The 19,655-nt window shown below is 35.6% G+C and overlaps 1 protein-coding gene across 3 annotated transcripts in view; it reads left to right on the top strand.

Annotated features, from left to right (window-relative positions):
• PRKG2 (protein kinase cGMP-dependent 2) overlaps nt 1-19,655 on the top strand; it is a 126,921-nt gene that overhangs the window by 37,968 nt on the left and 69,298 nt on the right. For all 3 annotated transcript variants that reach the window (XM_019025079.4, XM_019025078.3, XM_031010232.3), the window contains exons 3-6: nt 1,587-1,753; nt 4,780-4,893; nt 6,816-6,921; nt 9,357-9,420. In XM_019025079.4, coding sequence (XP_018880624.1) covers nt 1,587-1,753; nt 4,780-4,893; nt 6,816-6,921; nt 9,357-9,420 — 451 coding nt within the window. The remainder of the gene's footprint in view (nt 1-1,586; nt 1,754-4,779; nt 4,894-6,815; nt 6,922-9,356; nt 9,421-19,655) is intronic.

The raw sequence follows: 19,655 nt of genomic DNA, 5'->3' as shown, positions 1-19,655 counted from the left end.
GAGCTTCTTGATATTGTTCACAGTTCTACCAGTTGTACTAAGAGAATTACCTAGCAAAGATATGTTCTCAATATATATTAAGTGAGTTGGCTTTAGTGGATAAAAATGAATTGGATGAACATGAAATCCATTTTTAAATTTCTTTTTTAGCAAGAATAATCTGATGATATAATACAGATGGATTTTAGGGAAAATCGGCTAGAAGCTTAAGTCCAAGAAAGTAAACTTTTAAAGTTGTCCAGACCTAAGATTTGTTCTTGGACTGTGGTGCCATCCTTGAAAATGGGAAATAAAATGGATAACAGTGATACTTTTTAAAATAAATTGATAAGATTTAGTAATAGATTAGATGGAACTTCTCAAGGCACTCAAAGAATTTGAATAGCTTTGAGTCACTGTAGGGAAGAAGAAATTTCTTTGTACAAGACTTCATTCTGTTTTCTTCATGTAGCCTAAAGATATGATGGATAGAGTCATGAAAGAATTATTTAATTTCATGAAGTCTTACCTTTTGTTTGAAAACTTTTTGTGTAGAAAAAGATCACCAGCTTCCAAACAGTAATTGGGAGAGAGTTTGAATGAAAGATACAGAAAAAAGTATTTAAAAAATCATGCTGAGTTTTATGATCGAGAGTAAATATATTGTGCAGATCTGACTTAGCCCATAGAGCATCTTTTCTTTCAGCACAATAATTTTATGATATCTACATATGAATAATTTTCATTAAAACATTTTAAATTTATGTTAATGAAGATTGGGTAGCTATCTTGAGCTACATCTTTTCCAAAATAAAGCAGAGCATTATAGGATTATCAGCAAGTAGAACTTGGATTTGAGGAATGAATGGACTGTGAGATTGGAAATGTCAGTTCTGTCTAGTCCACCCATATCTAGAGTAAAACCTAGTCAAACCTAGACTATCACTGTCACCATCTATGTCTGATCAAACTTACCAAGCCACAAGGGCTTTCTCCCTTAGAAGCTTTCTCCCTCAGAAGAGACAATGGGATGGAATGGAAGCAGCGCAGACTTCAGATTCACCTATTTAGTTTCAAATCCCATGAAAAATTAGTTGCTTCTTACCTCTTAGTCTACTTCTTCCTAAAATAGGAATAGTAATTGTCTCATAATATGATAATGAGGATTAAATAAAATATAAAATAACTACAACTGTAGGCACTATGCATACATGAATACATCAGTGAGTGAAGACTGTATTGTAGTCCCTTAAATACAACTGCTTTATATCCATGAGATTTGCTTTCCATCTAAAAAATCATGTGTCCATTAGTAGTGCATCTATGGATCTTGAGAAATGCTACATTTGTGGTGATGGCAATTAGGAATGATAATATTGGTGTCATGATGATTATCAGAATAATATTCAAAAACATTTTCTTAGGTTTTTCATGTAAGCTATGGTAGTTATAAGGGTGAAATATTTGGTGGGGTTAGAAAACGGTTGTTCTTGCTAGAAAGTTATAAGTTTGTAGATAATATTATCGAGAATCAGAATAAAGTGAATCTAAATAGTAAAACATGATTTTCATTAATTGTAACTAACATCTCTTTTCCATTATACCAGTGAGAAGAAGCTCATTACAGATGCCCTTAATAAAAATCAGTTTCTGAAAAGACTGGATCCTCAGCAGATCAAAGACATGGTGGAATGCATGTATGGGAGAAACTATCAGCAAGGGAGTTACATTATTAAGCAAGGAGAACCAGGAAACCATATCTTTGTGCTGGCAGGTGGGTTTCACAGATTTTTCCAGTTATTATATAATAAATATTTTGCCTGTTATGATTTTCTGCAAACATTTATAAAAACATAAAACTGGTTGCTCTATTTGTAGAAAACATAACATATTGAATCATGAAACAGCAAAATTGTTGATCTAATCATGATGATGGTAATGTTTAATTGATGGTAATATTTAATATGTGCTGAATAATTTCTATATATCAGGCATCCTATTGAGCAGTTGATAGAGAGATCACATTTTATCTTCTCACCAACTCTGTAAGACAAGTTCTATTTTCTCCATGTTACTAACATGGACTATGTCTCAGAGAGGGTAACGCCACATAGATCATAAGCAGTGGAGGTAAAATGCACACTTAGGCAATTTGACTTAAGAATCCGCACTTCTAATCACAATACCACGTGCTCAAAAAGTGTTTTTATTCAAATACTGCTGCTGAAGTTAACATTTTAAGAAATGCACCAGGAGAAAAGTAAACAATTATTATTGTGGTTCTGGAAGATGTTTTGGTTTTATACCAATGATTTAAAAAGATAATTTAGGTACTTTTGACCAACACACAAATCAAATGACATGTCTTACAATTAAAACCGGTGTTTTTAGAATTATTTAAATGGTTTCCTTCATCTGTGGTAATTTGAACATGCTTACAAGTTGGGAAGATTATAATGGTTAGATAGGCAAATGATTTATTTTTGTAATGTATAGATCTTATAATGACTACTCAATTTTTTTTCTCTTTTGTATATAGAAGCAAAAAATTATCTAAACAAGGATTAAAGTTATAGAACATTTTGTCACATTCTGGCACAACTTTTTGAGTTTTAGGGAAAAAAGTTAAAACTGGCTTACACAGAAGGAGTGATGAATGGAGGAATGCTTTCTATTTGTTGATGTTGTTGACATGTTGACAACATGATGTTGTTGACATGTTGTTGACAACAATGATGGTTGTCATTCCATCATTGGCATTGTAGTTCCTGATAATCTAAGTATTGCTTTTATTCTTGTTCCTTTGGGGCCTTAAGTGTGAGGCAGAAGTTGTCTATCTAAACAAATTAATAAACATGTATTATTCTATTTATAGTATATAAAAGATTGTTTTATATACTTTGATTATTTGAACATGCCAATTTTATGATTATTATTTGCCGTATATATCTTTGTAGGCACCTTTAAAATTATACAGTCATTCCCAAGGAATCATTCTACTTAATTAATGAGTTATAGTCTTAATTTAGCCAGCCTTCAATTTTTTAGGGACAACTTTTCCCTCTTGCAACTTTTCTCTTAGCCATTTTAACTTCTGCTTTAGCAACACTAGAGTATTGCAGCAAGAGAAGATAGGTCATTAAGTCAACAAATATTTATGAAACCTCCTAGGAGAGGATGAGAAACTGATGTAAGCCTATCTCGTTCCTTCCCAAGTAGTTCTGATGAAAGACTCAGGGAGAGAAGAGGTTGAACAGAAGTCAGTATCAAAACAGCTATTGAGATCAGAGTTATGGCACACATGGAAATGAAAATTGGATGGTTTCTTATTTGAATTAATTGTAGTGTCACCCAAGGACTGAATTGCCTGGTTTAATTATCTGGTTGAGCAAATTAATTTGATAATTAAAAATATTCCCTTTATGAAACATAGCATGAATAGCAAATAGTAAAAGCATATTTAGCTTTAACTTTTGATATTCCATATAATTCTTCAGCATTGCTCAGGCACAATGAGCCATAACCAATTTCAAGATAAAAACTTGAAATGCATTAAGATTCATGATATCAACTGGACACTACCACTAAGTGGCTTTGATAGAATAGAATTTAGCTAATGAGAAATTTTAAATTGCATGTCTAACCTCTAGGATTTGGAGCCAAAACTGAGTGTTTTTTTTTCTTGCTAGTATAAATTCTATCAGACTAAGGATATTTTCTCTTTTGTCCCCTCTATGGCTCTGGCACTTGGAACAGTTCCCAGCACAACATAGGTACTCAGAGCAGTTTTGCTGAATGAAGGGATGGACAGAGATGATACAGAGCTACTTAGCAGTGAATTAGGAAAAGGAAAGACTAATTCTTTAAGGAAAGGAGATATTGCCCCATCACTTTTTTTTCCTCTAAGAACTTAGATCTTTTTTTGCTTATGCTTTTAGTTGGTTAAGGTTTTGTTTGTATTTGTTCAAAGCAAAAGAAGAGTAAAGCTGCCAAGGCAAAAAAAAAAAAAAAAAAAAATAGTGAAGGGGATGCAAACTTCTGCCTCTCCCTTCCTCCAGTCTTTGCCCAGGTAATAAGTGCCAAACACTCTTCTTAGTGATTTTCATTTGTAACTAATATGTATTACATTTAAATAAATTAGAGGTTAGATAACAATTGAGGCACCATGAAGTAACTTGCCCAAGGTCACATAGGCAAAAATGAGTTGAATCAGGACACAGCCAGGCAGTCTGATTCCGGGGCTGATCTACTTACTGGTTATGACGGGTTGTCATTCCATCATTGTGAACAATTTCTCTGTGTTTTTATGACATACAGTGATTGTTGAGCTCCTCATAAAAGAGAAATAGTTTCATGTATTACATTTCTCATAGGTTATAATGAATTTTAAACAAAACACTTGCCATCCACTGCTTCAGGAAAATAACATTGTAAAAATAATAATATTAATAATAGCTAACACACAGCATTTACTACACACTAGCCATTGTTCTAAATTCCTTACCTAGATTAACTTATTTCATTCTTGCCACTGTAAAATAATAGTAATTATTATTATTATCCTCATTGTTGATGAGGAACTTCAGACGGATAGCATAAGTTTCTCAAGGCAACCCAGCTAATAGTAAGTGGCAGAGGTGATTTCAGTCTACACTTTTAACTGGTGTATTATAATGAGAATCATAAAATATCTTACCTGTATACTTTGTGTGCTTTATGATTGTTTTATTTTACTAATTTATAGTATCTACACAGATTTCGATTATTTGTGTGTGTGTTTTTTAAAATTCTACTTGATAGAGGGTCGACTAGAGGTGTTCCAAGGGGAGAAATTGCTGTCCTCCATCCCTATGTGGACCACATTTGGGGAGCTTGCCATTTTATACAACTGTACAAGGACTGCCTCTGTGAAAGGTAATAAAAGAGGAAATGCTCCATCTTTGAATTGTTGTGGCATGTTAAAGATAATCTAGTCCAGTCACATTTGCACCCTGATCCACAGTCTGTTTCCCATTTTACCCTATATGTTCTTATAATAGAAATGCTATGCCTATTCAGGGATTTATACTGAAGCACTTACCTATATAATTTAAGCTAAAAGAACTTTTCTGGATACTTGTGTATAAAATGTAAAATGGCTTTTAACTATTCACAACGGTAAAGACATGGAATCAATCCAAATGACCATCAGTGATAGACTGGGTAAAGAAAATGTGGTATGTATACATTATGGAATGCTACACAGCCATAAAAAGGAACAAGATTATGTCCTTTGCAGGGACATAGATGGAGCTGGAAGCCATTATCCTCAGCAAACTAACACAGGAACAGAAAAGCAAACACTGCATGTTCTTACTTATAAGTGGGCGTTGGACAATGAGAACACATGGACACAGGGAGGGGAACAACACACACTGGAGCCCAACGGGGAGGGGTGGGGGAGGGAGAGCATCAGGATAAATAGCTGATGTATGCGGGGCTAAATACCTAGGTGTTAGGTTGATAGTTGCAGCAAAGCACCACAGCACACGTTTATCTATGAAACAAACCTGCATGTCTTGCACGTGTATCCTGGAAATTAAAATTAAATTAAACTAAAAATAAAAATAAAAATAAAAAGGTTTGTTCTGCCAAAAACAATGGCTTTAAGCTGACTGATTCCAATATTTGCTTTAATTGCCACTTTACTTTTTACTACATAGACACATGCCTTTGGCTCATCCAGAGTGTTTGCTTTCTAGCTAGTCTCAACGAGATTCTGACCATATTATAAGCCAGAGAAATTAATTAAACCAACGAAAATGTATCTATATCAAAAGGAATATGAATTAGAGTAATTAGAGTTTTCATGAATGACTTTTGGGATTACTTTATTTGCTTTTCTTTAGATTTATGTTTTATTGACTTTACGGCAATCTTGGGTTTCCTTCTGAATTACATAGATATGATGTTTTTCAGTGTTTGGGACTAGGTTATATGTGTTAGCCTTGCTGAGGTATTTGATAAAAATGCAGATTTTGGGTCTCTACTCCCAACCTGAATCAGAGTCTCTGGCAATGGAGCCCCGGGATCTTGTATTTCTAGCAAGAATATCAAGATGATTCCAATGTAAAGTTTGGTAATCCAGAGCTTTGGGTTTTGATCAATTTTAGAGGCTTTGTTACTCTTTTTTAAAAAATTGTACGACCACAATTTCATCTAGATTTTTTAGAGCCACCACTTCTGGCCCACTTTCTTTTTAAATTTTATACTTGCCCTTAAGTCTTTACTGTAAAAAAAAATTATCTCAAAAACTTTCTTTCATAGTCTCTTTCAAATAATTTGTAGGCATTTTACACAAAAGTAACTGTAGAGATTCTTAAATAATATGTAGCTTCTTTAGCAACAGTGTCAGAACAACATAAAAAGACACATAAAAACACACACATACACACAGATAGCTTTAACTTTCAATTATCTGTTTGTGACTTCACTCTCCAGATTAGCTACAAATTGACTGCCTTTCTCTTGTATCACAGCAGAAATCTAGAGCACATCCTGATGATCTAGTGCATAATTGGGAATTGCAAACTAATTTGAATATCATCCTAACTATAACATAATTAGAAAGGAAATTTTTGCTAGTCATTTCCAAATAATAGTGTATTTCAAAGCCAAAATGATTTATAAAATTGCTCACTATTTATTTTGCCATCTCCTTCATTTGTATGTTTAAATAATGCATTTTCCAAGAAGTACATTTTATAAGAACACATAACAAATCCATCAATTTATATTTTGGAATGTTTTCACAATGTTGTACTAAATGTTTTATTGTTTTCTTGAATTTTCTAAAGCTATTACCAATGTTAAAACATGGGCACTAGATCGAGAGGTATTCCAGAATATAATGAGGAGAACAGCCCAAGCTAGAGATGAACAATACAGAAACTTCCTCAGAAGGTAAGAGTAATACATTGGGAGACAGTGAAGACAGTGGAGTCGCCATATTGTGAATATATTGGTTTTATCAGAATAATTATTCAACTGTAGCTACTTCCATTTACGCATTTTTCGCATGACTAAACCAAAGGAACATTGCTTGCAGTAAATGCCAGTACATACCAAAAACTGTATTTAATTTCTATTATCCTTGTATACTCATTTACTTCTCCTGCTAGTTTTTGCCCTTGTATTGATGGAGTGATAGTGTACAGCATAGAAAAATGTGCAAAAAACCTAAATTATTAATTGGGTTGCTCAGTTGGCTTTGAAAGGCATTTGAAATTTGAAAGTGGTTAGCCAAAAGACAAGCTTTCTAAAAGTACTTTGCTTAGAATTGTATTAAAATTAATTAAATTTACTATGCTTGTTTGCTTTACCTGAGACTTTCTTATTTGCATAGTCACACCATCTTCCAAATTACTATTATTTGTAGCAAATTGACTTGCTAAAAATGTTACTATACTTGTCATGATGACAGGGACTTGGAACACACTCATTTTGTGAACTATTCTGTACCTCAACACCTTGGATGAATCAATTTATAAGGAAATAAATGTCTGTGTAAGTGAAAAAAACTAGTCTCACATTAAAACTTTATTTGGAAGTATAAGTTATTTATTTAAACAATTTCTGTATCTTTAGTGGGAGTTTTGCAAGTTTCTGAAGCTGCAATACATTCTATAATGAAATGTTATCTATGATATGTAATAATATTAATAATAATATATTACATTATTTCCAAAAATAAATTATAAGTTCTTATGGTAATTTTTTCTAGCATGAGAATCCTTCAAAGCTAATGATTTTAGGGCCATATAGTGCTTAGCTTATAGTGTAGGCTCAATAGACATTGAATAAGATTTCTCATCTAGAATCTTACTGATTTGTCCTCCCAGAGACAATAATGTCTCCTGGCAGAGAGCTGCAATAATGACAAGCAGGTTCTCTATCTATATGCGAGCCAATGCATTAGCTATCATATTGTGGGGCCCACTTGAATCTAGGTGATCTCAAAATCCACCAACTGAGCAACATAGGTTAGCATTTAAAGCTGATAAGCCACACTTACGTAAGGGCCAAAAAGAGGTACCTAAAAAAACCAGTGTGCCTGGGTTGTATTTGAATGTCTGAGATAAAACGTGAACTAGGCATAGCAGTTAATTACCTTGGAGTCTAGTATGTTCTTAGTGGAAAAAGCTCAGATACTCTACTAGTGAATATTCATTCTTTCCTTCCCTCCTTTTGTTGTTTCCTTCATTCAACTAATACTTATTAGCAGGCACTAAATATTGTTGATTTAGTGGTTAACAAGATAAACCTGATTCTTGCCTTCAGAGAGGGGAGACAGAGAAAATATTTTTTCTTATATCTCTTTTGCCACCAACCTCCAAAGGTGCTAGGTTTATAACAGTTAATTTTCACTAATGTTATAGATCCCTGTTTGGACCAGAAGTAAAACTTTCATGATAGCCTGTGTTAATAACAGGTTCTGATGACTCTTTTACCATTTCATCTATAGTGAGACATATTAGGGGAATACATTTCTCTTTGTTTCATAATATACAGTATGTTTTTTTATTTACATTTTTTATTATGAAGTATGTGATATTCTATGTGATATATAGTACATATGTAAGTTATAAGACATCATAACACCCGTTCACACCCGTGAAGCTACTGCCCAACCTAGGGAAGAGAGAGCAGTTGTTGAAGTTCTTATGTATTTCCCCATGTTCTTTCCAGCCTCTTCCTCCTCTTCTCCTTGAGGATATCTGCGTTCTGAAGTATAGTGATCATTCCCTTGGTGTTGTTTATAATTTTGCCTGTAGCTTGATTTAGTTATTTTTGAAGTTCATCCGTGCCTCTGGCTATCATTAATTTTAAAAGACAGTACAGTATGACTAATAATCAGAGATCATTTCAATGTCAATTCCCATGTTCCCTCCCAACCCCGGATTCAGTCCTTACTTAATTATAAGGATTTAGACAAAAATCTGATTCTCCATTGGAAGCAGAGCTCCTCGCACAAACTAATAAAACAGATATTGAGAAGTAGAGAAGAACAAACTTCCAAATGCGATTCACTGTGAAAACCAACCACAAATGTAAATTTATTTTTACCAAATAGACAAAATGTGATTTTTTCCCCCGTCTGGTATCTTACTATTTTCATTTGTTTGCCTGTGGCACATGTCTGTGATTATATATCTATAATTTCCAGTGTATATGAAATTCAGTTATTGATGTGTTTTCAGTTATTTGGACATTTACTTTGGAAGAATCAAAGTGCATTCAGTTTTTTAAAATGTATGTAAAGATTTTAGAATCTGCATATGTGTATATTTATAGTTTAATTCAGGAAGGTAATTGAAGGTTTCTTTTTAATTTTGAAGTGTATCCTTGCTGAAGAATTTACCTGAAGATAAATTAACCAAGATCATTGACTGCTTGGAAGTGGTAAGAAATTTTGAAGTAAAAAATAAATTTCATTAGAAGATATTAGAATGTACTTATATTATTGACACCATAAATAAATAAAAAGATGTCAGAGCACCAGTCTACAGAGACCAAGAGCCTTTTTCTACGGTGAAAAATCTTAAGCCAACTCATGCTGTGTTAAGGGATGGAGAAAGGTTTAAACTCTTCAGATGTATAAAAGGAAATTGGATTTGCATGTGTAAAGTGAAATTTGATTTACATATTTTAATCTTTTTAGTATATCTTATAAAACAAACCTGCCTTACTCAAGAAGCATTTGATTTTCTACAATTAACATCACAATCCCCTACAGAGTTTTCATAGTATAAAGGAGTCACTGATGCATAATTAAGAAATGGAGCAGAGAAAGGGTATGTTGGTCCTTTTGGTGGCAAGCCTCTGAGTCAGGCTGTGAAACACTTTCTACTTGAACACTCTAGGCCACAAAAAACACATTTTAAAAACTGTATTTAAGAAGCACTTTATCTATTTTAACATCTAGGGGGAAACGGCATATTGGAATGTGTTCAAAAACTCATTTTAGGCATCACCCAGATGGTTGGTTCCAGTCCAAGACGAGTCAAGTCTTTTCATGAATAATGCTTTTACGACATGTACCTTGGATTCTAACGATATGCATTTTGTGAAAACGTCTTCAGATTTCAGAGAATTAAAATTCAAAGCAAATACGTTCTTTAAGTTTTTGGGGGTCAATTTCATTGAAACCCAGATGGCTTTATGGAATTTAAAGGAGGTAAGGAATAGTAAAGGAGTCACATATAGAATTTAAGCTTTTATAAAGCTGTTCTCAGTGGGAGGAAGAAAAACCCCCAAAACCCTGCAAGGCTGATTGTTGACAGATTCATGCCTCTGTCAATCACAATATACAATGTAACTAATATCTGTCAAGCAGGGAGTAGGGACCATTTTATCCTTAAGTGTAAGCGACACCAGCAGTGTTTCCATTTACAATTCATGCAACCCATCCAGCAGTTTATCAAGGACAGACCATGATGACACAGTGCCTGGCCATGTGGCCCCAGGGGGTTCAGATATGAAGTCATTTTCAAGAAGATTGCTTAGCCTGCATCTCTGGAGAGTCTCCCATTGTAACATAACCCAGTCACAGATGTTACAAATTAATAATTCATCCTAATTTCTAAGGGTGTTTTTTTTTTACTTAAAGCTGGAGAGGCCCTAGTTTTTTTTGTTAATCAAGGAAATCTGTTTTTAATATAATACTAATAGAGTAGATTCACCAGAGGGGATTTCTATGTTGACAGCAAATATGAAAATTTAGTATCATTAAAAATAAATGGTAAATTAGATGTGTTTATAGCAGCCACAGGCAATTGCTACAGAATATATAGATGGGGGCTCAAATCCAGTAATAATTAACACACAATTCAAATTTGAAAAACTCATCTTTTCAAACACCCTGGAAAGGATTTGCTGTATCTCAGCATTTGCAGACAGCAGCACAGTTTATAAAGGACTCTTTATTCATACCTGGCAAACAAATGTGTCTCTGTGATGTGTGAAAATTCTCAAATGTGAAAGTGATTAACAAGGGAGTAATGGGATCTATTTAGCGCTAAGAAATGCATGTGATTTACCAGCATAGCTTGGACTAATGACCCATCAACTTGGTCCTGACAACAGCCAATCACTACTGCATCAGTTTTGACAGTGTCCAGAGTTCTAGGACCAGCTGTCCCACAAACTGTCCCCATAATCTTTGGAAAAAACGGGCTAAATCTGTCATGCAGTTTAGGAGTTGATTTGGGAGTTTTGCATGTAGCAGGGGGTAGGGAAGGGAGAATCAGAATTTCCCATCACCAAGTAGTTGATCTGATATATTTGTTGAAACTTAGATGGTTGAACTCCTAGAACAAATGGCCCTGATTGTGCAATGTTCCAATGGCATTTCTTGCTTTAGCTTAAATCACTCAGAACATTTATAGAGGCAGCCATTGCCTTTAAGCCTCTTCTTGTGTTCTGATAAGAAAACGAGGGTGGGAATAACACCAACATACTAGAGTTCATTAAGAGTTAACTAATGAGAACTGTAAAGCATGATATAGATTCAGAACAGAGTGTACAGATTAATGACAATGAAAATAATAATATGACTTATGCACCTGGCAGTTATGCAGTACGGAAGATAAGAGTGGAAGTAGTTTCTGCCTCCACACATGGTGATGAATCCACTAAGCTTGAGATTTGACTGTGACATCCTCCTGAACTACAAACATTGTGATTCATCATAAAGTCACCTGTTAGTCACAGTGCTTTGGTATTTGATCCAGTGGCCTTTTGCACTGTGACTCTAACCTGCCATCTTTCACAAAGCTGAGGTGTTTGAGGCTGGGATGAGGGTGTAGTGTGGAGCACCTTTGCCCTTAGTCAGATTGCCTGTGGTGCCGATGAGAAGGCATATTCCCAGGCACCACCCCACACTTACTGAATCAGAAACTCAAGTTGGGGCCCCCAAATCCACACCTAACACTCTAATGGTGGGATTTTTATGCTTATTAAAATCTAAGAAGCACTGGTTTAGTTATGAATGTTTAGAGTTTGCAACCGTCTGCCTCTTTCTTTGGGAATTTTCCATTTTAATCACTTTTTTCAAGTCTAGTCTTTCTTGTAGTCCTTACCAACACTTGCATAAACCAGGATTTTTTTTTTCCTGTCATCTTAACGGTTAAATCCAGAGCCATAAGAAAGTTGAAATAATTGTAGATTTTGCTACAGTTTATGAACCATTGAGCTAAAGGTGGGGCAGCCAGGTGTTGTACAAAGTTCACTAGTCCAAAGTCTGGAGATTAGGGCTTGTGGTTCTGCCTCTGTCACTCTACCAGCTGTCAATGAATTGTGGTGGGCTTTAGCATATCATCTCTTCATCTACAAAATAATGGAGTGGTGGGCCATATCTCTATGAGCTCTTTCAACATTTAAATCATAGAATTCTATATGATTGACTCACCCAAATAGAAATAACTTCTGTTGTTTTTCATTTTGTAGTATCTGGTTCTTTGAAAATAACCAATCAGGTGCTACATGCCCGAATGGCTGACTGGGCCCACCTGATCCAGGTGTGCTTGCCTTAAAATTTCTGAGATGTTCTAAACTCTTGTACTTGGAAAACGAAGATTAACTAGTAACAACATAAATAACTAACTGTAAACAATTTTTTAACCAACACACATGGTACATAGTCACATAATGCACAGAGGTGTGTGTATGTGTGTGTGTACTATACATCTGGTTGTATATCATCAGTACTTCCAATACTTCTTTTTAATGAAGATTTCATTTGCTTTTTGCAAGATACTGGTAAAGAAGATTTATAGCTGCAAATTAAAGGCTCTAAGGAAGTCATTGCCTTCCTTCTTTGTCTTTGTCCTCTGTCACTTTGGAATTTCCTTCTGGTTTTATATATTCTATTTACAGATACTCAGGCTCTAGCATTTTGCTAGATTATCACAGAATGAACATTTTGTTTACAGTAAAAATGGGCTACAACTCATTACCAGGTTATGAAACCACTTTAGAGGAACATTTAAAAAATCAGAATAGTAAGTATAAGTATTATTTTGAAAAATGTTTCAATTTTGTATAAATATGTGTACCTGCTCTTGTGTGTGTATTGGGAGTACATGCAGAATGTATTTCTTACTGTTGGTCAGAATTAAAACATGCTTGAAAACCATTGCTCTGCAGGATAGGGTCTATGGCTTCTTGCTCCTCTAAGGGACACCTTTGCAATGTAACCACAAGGACAATAACCACACTATTTGCATTTCTCTTTTTGGTCTCAGTGACCACCCTGGCTTGACTGGTTGCACTCCCCAGTTGACAAACACTGGGCAGTCTAGCATCACAGTCAGTACTTACCACTATATATTTTTGGTCTGACCTATTTCCACAGCGTTTTCTGATCTATGAAGTTACTGTCAACACACTGGGAGGTATTATTTATATTCCTCCCATGGTTTTGGGTGACAAAGAATCATCCGTGGAGAAAAATACCACTAGGAAGGTTGTCCCTTAAAAAATAACAAAGGTCTTCCTCAGTATCCCCTTTCAAGCTTTTCCCCCTTTGAAGTTATTCGGTTGTTAGGAATTAAAGCCACACCTCTGCACACATCAAAGGCTTCATAATAACTGAAGAACAGCCTAACAGCACTTCAGAAATTCTCTGTGTTTCTTCTGCTCCATGTGTGTAATGAGGACTAAAATTGTGATGGGAACAGGAGAGCTTGAAGAGCAGACTGTCTGAAATAGGAACTTCGAACACAATCCCAGCAGCTATAGCAAAGAACATTGAATGTTAGCTACATGGTGAAGACAGCTGGACTGTGTGGGGGATCAGGATCATCCTATAAGGGTCATAGTCATCTCCACTGCAAAATCACACTGCATATAGTCAAGGTTTGTGATAAAGCTAAAATTGGGAAGGGATGAAGGGTTTGAGTAAGCAAACTATGAGGCAAAGAAACGCCAAATATCGTTGCTTAAATAAAACAGAAGTTTGTCACTCATTAACATAACTGTCCAGGGAAGATAGTCCCAATTGGCTCCACACAGTCATTTGGGAATCCAAGCTGATGTCTACTCTGCCATTTTCAACATGTGGTTTTCCAGGTTTGTGTGGGCCATGCCACTATAATTGGGGAAAAAGTATAAAGACACGTGCATGAAAGCATGCATGGGCTTGGTGTGGAATTGTCACAGATCACTTCCACTAAGATTATTTTAGATAAAAGTTCATCACATGGCCATAGCTAACAGCAGGAAGGCTGGCAAGTGTAACTTACCTGGACAGTCATATATTCCTCTGGAAGACTTTCGTGACCAGCTCACAGCCTCTTTCACAAGATTAACAGTCACCGGGTACCTGGTGTGCACTAAACATTCCATCAGGTACTTTAGATACACCGTCTTAACTAGTCCTCAAACAACATTAGGTGTAGCAGTAAATATAATCTTAATTTTACAGAAAAGGAAACAGAGGTCCAGAAGATGTAGGAAACAGCTGAGCAAATCATTATCGTCCTCCTTCTTAGCATGGCAACAATTAATTGTGCATTTACTATATTTTAGATGCTCCTACTATTTCAGGCAACATTGCCTTTCATTGGCTTATTGTGGTAGGCAGAATGGTCCCCTGCCCCACCCCTCCTTCCAGATATCCAGATTCTAATCCCTGGAATGTATGAATATGTTATATTACATGGCAAAAGGGACTTCAATGGTATGCTTAAAGTTTGAGACTTTAAAATAGATTATCATGAATTGGCTAGGTGAATGAACTATTGAATATAGTTGCATGAGCATAGAATTATTTCTGGTTGGGGTCAGAGAGATGCAGCAGAAGTGAAATCCAGAGAGACTCTGAGGGTAAGAAATGAACATGCCATCACTGGTTCTGAGATGGAGGGGGCTCTCTGCAGGGATGGGAGAGACCTTATGGGCAGTTCCCACTGTCAGTCAGTAAGGAAATGGGATCTTATCCTGCAGGTGAATCCTTCCAGCAACCTGAATGACCTTGAAAATGAATTTTCCCCTGAGCTTCCAGAATGACATAAGCCCTATTGATACCTTGAGCTCCATCCTGAGAGACCCTAACTGAGAAACCTAATTGAGCAACACTGTGCCTAGGCTTTCTGACTCACGGAAACTGTAAATAATAAAAGGATGTGGCTCTAAGCCACCAAGTTTTTGGTTGTTACAGCAGCAATAGAGAACTAATGCGCTTTCCTAAATCTTTGAAGATACGGGTTGTTACTTTAATTTTATGGGTTGAGGAAAGTAAATTTATTGTAAACTGGGATGTGAATATAGACCTGTTTGGCTTCAAAGTACTTTTTAACTCCAAAAATATTATGCTTCCTTCCATGAGATATTGACATATCTTATAAAATGTACATAGTGTTATGAAAATAAAAGGCATGTTTGTTAGTATTAGGAGTAACATTTATTCCAGAAATATAAATAGGTTTTAAGAATAAATGATCAAGAAAGTATTGAAAAACAACAGATAAAAAAGTAGTTTAGTTTGGAATATATTTTCAAGTCTAAAAGAAAAACAAGAGAGAGCAATTATGTGGTTAGTTATGCCTTTTTAAAAATTAAAGAAGCCACTTTTGTTTGTATAAATAATTAAGAGATCCATCTTAGTTCTGTGACTTTAAGACAAGATCAAATTAAAGCAAAGTAGAGGTGGACAGTTTAATCTATCCTTTGTTTTCTGAGATATTTAGTCACTCTTTTGGTCTGACAGGTGGATAGATTACTTTTCCCTCCTCAAGAATTTTCTAATCACATAAACATTTACAAGAGAAACAGATGTTAATAAATAAAAAAATGCAATAATTTAAGATTTCATGAGGATAGATTTAAATTAAATAATAGAATTTACACATAAAAATTTCCAATGTCAATGTTTTATGATGACAAATCTTTGGATATTGCATTATGACAGCACTACCTACTGTGAATGTAGAATCTTCCAAGAGGTTGCTTTTCAAGGAATTAGAAATTAAGGGTAATTTTCCTAATATCCATTGGGGATATTATATAATCACTTTTTCTTTTTCTAGAGCCCAGACTCAATTTTTAGAATGTTGCTCATCACCAAACAGTTTATATTTAGATTATGCAGGTGAAAGCTGGTGATTGTTGCCTGGCTCTCATTTCTCTTTATATCTTTGGACCCCATGCCTGAAATTCAGTATTCCAGGTGAATTTACTCTGTGAAAGAAGAAAACATAAGTGCAGATAATAAAGCAAAAGTCTCCTTACTTTTCTACAGTTTATGACTGCAATGTAAGAAAAGCTTACAGTTTCAATAGGAAAAAACAACAACCAAACAAACACTAAAACAGGTGTGGAATACTCATTTCAAAGACAAAACGAGTTCTGCTTTCTTTATGTCTTCAATTATGTGTCTCCACTTGATCTTACATTTTCTTTTTATTTATTTATTTATTTATTTTTATTATTATTATACTTTAAGTTTTAAGGTACATGTGCACAATGTGCAGGTTAGTTACATATGTATACATGTGCCATGCTGGTGCGCTGCACCCACTAACTCGTCATCTAACACTAGGTATATCTCCCAATGCTCTCCCTCCCCGCTCCCCCCACCCCACAATAGTCCCCAGAGTGTGATGTTCCCCTTCCTGTGTCCATGTGTTCTCATTGTTCAATTCCCACCTATGAGTGAGAATATGCGGTGTTTGGGTTTTTGTTCTTGCGATAGTTTACTGAGAATGATGATTTCCAATTTCATCCATGTCCCTACAAAGGACATGAACTCATCATTTTTTATGGCTGCATAGTATTCCATGGTGTATATGTGCCACATTTTCTTAATCCAGTCTATCATTGTTGGACATTTGGGTTGGTTCTAAGTCTTTGCTATTGTGAATAGTGCCGCAATAAACATACGTGTGCACGTGTCTTTATAGCAGCATGATTTATAATCCTTTGGGTATATACCCAGTAATGGGATGGCTGGGTCAAATGGTATTTCTAGTTCTAGATCCCTGAGGAATCGCCACACTGACTTCCACAGTGGTTGAACTAGTTTACAGTTCCACCAACAGTGTAAAAGTGTTCCTATTTCTCCACATCCTCTCCAGCACCAGTTGTTTCCTGACTTTTTAATGATTGCATTCTAACTGGTGTGAGATGGTGTCTCATTGTGGTTTTGATTTGCATTTCTCTGATGGCCAGTAATGGTGAGCATTTTTTCATGTGTCTTTTGGCTGCATAAATGTCTTCTTTTGAGAAGTGTCTGTTCATGGCCTTTGCCCACTTTTTGATGTTTTTTTTTTCTTGTAAATTTGTTTGACTTCATTGTAGATTCTGGATATTAGCCCTTTGTCAGATGAGTAGGTTGCAAAAATTTTCTCCCATTTTGTAGGTTGCCTGTTCACTATGGTGGTAGTTTCTTTTGCTGTGCAGAAGCTCTTTAGTTGAATTAGATCCCATTTGTCAATTTTGGCTTTTGTTGCCATTGCTTTTGGTGTTTTAGACATGAAGTCCTTGCCCATGCCTATGTCCTGAATGGTAATGCCTAGGTTTTCTTCTAGGGTTTTTATGGTTTTAGGTCTAATGTTTAAGTCTTTACTCCATCTTGAGTTGATTTTTGTGTAAGGTGTAAGGAAGGGATCCAGTTTCAGCTTTCTACATATGGCTAGCCAGTTTTCCCAGCACCATTTATTAAATAGGGAATCCTTTCCCCATTGCTTGTTTTTCTCAGGTTTCTCAAAGATCAGATGGTTATAGATATGCGACGTTATTTCTGAGGGCTCTGTTCTGTTCCATTGATCTATATCTCTGTTTTGGTACCAGTACCATGCTGTTTTGGTTACTGTAGCCTTGTAGTATAGTTTGAAGTCAGGTAGTGTGATGCCTCCAGCTTTGTTCTTTTGGCTTAGGATTGACTTGGCGATGCGGGCTCTTTTTTGGTTCCATATGAAGTTTAAAGTAGTTTTTTCCAATTCTGTGAAGAAAGTCATTGGTAGCTTGATGGGGATGGCATTGAATCTGTAAATTACCTTGGGCAGTATGGCCATTTTCACGATATTGATTCTTCCTACCCATGAGCATGGAATGTTCCATTTGTTTGTATCCTCTTTGATTTCCTTGAGCAGTGGTTTGTAGTTCTCCTTGAAGAGGTCCTTCACATGCCTTGTAAGTTGGATTCCTAGGTATTTTATTCTCTTTGAAGCAGTTGTGAATGGGAGTTCACTCATGATTTGGCTCTGTCTGTTGTTGGTGTATAAGAATGCTTCTGATTTTTGTACATTGATTTTGTATCCTGAGACTTTGCTGAAGTTGCTTATCAGCTTAAGGAGATTTTGGGCTGAGACAGTGGGGTTTTCTAGATATACAATCATGTCATCTGCAAACAGGGACAATTTGACTTCCTCTTTTCCTAATTGAATACCCTTTATTTCCTTCTCCTGCCTGATTGCCCTGGCCAGAACTTCCAACACTATGTTGAATAGGAGTGGTGAGAGAGGGCATCCCTGTCTTGTGCCAGTTTTCAAAGGGAATGCTTCCAGTTTTTGCCCATTCAGTATGATATTGGCTGTGGGTTTGTCATAGATAGCTCTTATTATTTTGAGATACGTCCCATCAATACCTAATTAATTGAGAGTTTTTAGCATGAAGGATTGTTGAATTTTGTCAAAGGCCTTTTCTGCATCTATTGAGATAATCATGTAGTTTTTGTCTTTGGTTCTGTTTATATGCTGGATTACATTTATTGGTTTGCGTATATTGAACCAGCCTTGCATCCCAGGGATGAAGCCGACTTGATCATGTGGATAAGCTTTTTGATGTGCTGCTGGATTCGGTTTGCCAGTATTGTATTGAGGATTTTTGCATCGATATTCATCAAGGATATTGGTCGAAAATTCTCTTTTTTGGTTGTGTCTCTGCCTGGCTTTGGTATCAGGATGATGCTGGCCTCATAAAATGAGTTAGGGAGGATTCCCTCTTTTTCTATTGATTGGAATAGTTTCAGAAGGAATGGTACCAGTTCCTCCTTGTACCTCTGGTAGAATTCGGCTGTGAATCCATCTGGTCCTGGACTCTTTTTCGTTGGTAAGCTGTTGATTGTTGCCACAATTTCAGCTCCTGTTATTGGTCTATTCAGAGATTCAACTTCTTCCTGGTTTAGTCTTGGGAGAGTGTATGTATTGAGGAATTTATCCATTTCTTCTAGATTTTCTAGTTTATTTGCATAGAGGTGTTTGTAGTATTCTCTGATGGTAGTTTGTATTTCTGTGGGATCGGTGGTGATATCCCCTTTATCATTTTTTATTGCATCTATTTGATTCTTCTCTCTTTTTTTCTTTATTAGTCTTGCTAGTGGTCTATCAATTTTGTTGATCCTTTCAAAAAACCAGCTCCTGGATTTCTTAATTTTTTGAAGGGTTTTTTGTGTCTCTATTTCCTTCAGTTCTGCTCTGATTTCAGTTATTTCTTGCCTTCTGCTAGCTTTTGAATGTGTTTGCTCTTGCTTTTCTAGTTCTTTTAATTGTGATGTTAGGGTGTCAATTTTGGATCTTTCCTGCTTTCTCTTGTGGGCATTTAGTGCTATAAATTTCCCTCTACACACTGCTTTGAATGCATCCCAGAGATTCTGGTATGCTGTGTCTTTGTTCTTGTTGGTTTCAAAGAACATCTTT

This window comes from Gorilla gorilla, chromosome 3 (genome assembly GCF_029281585.2).
Source record: "Gorilla gorilla gorilla isolate KB3781 chromosome 3, NHGRI_mGorGor1-v2.1_pri, whole genome shotgun sequence".
Taxonomy (NCBI): Eukaryota; Metazoa; Chordata; class Mammalia; order Primates; family Hominidae; genus Gorilla; species Gorilla gorilla.
Note: the sequence above shows the minus strand (reverse complement) of the source record. Positions and strands in the feature narration are given on the sequence as shown.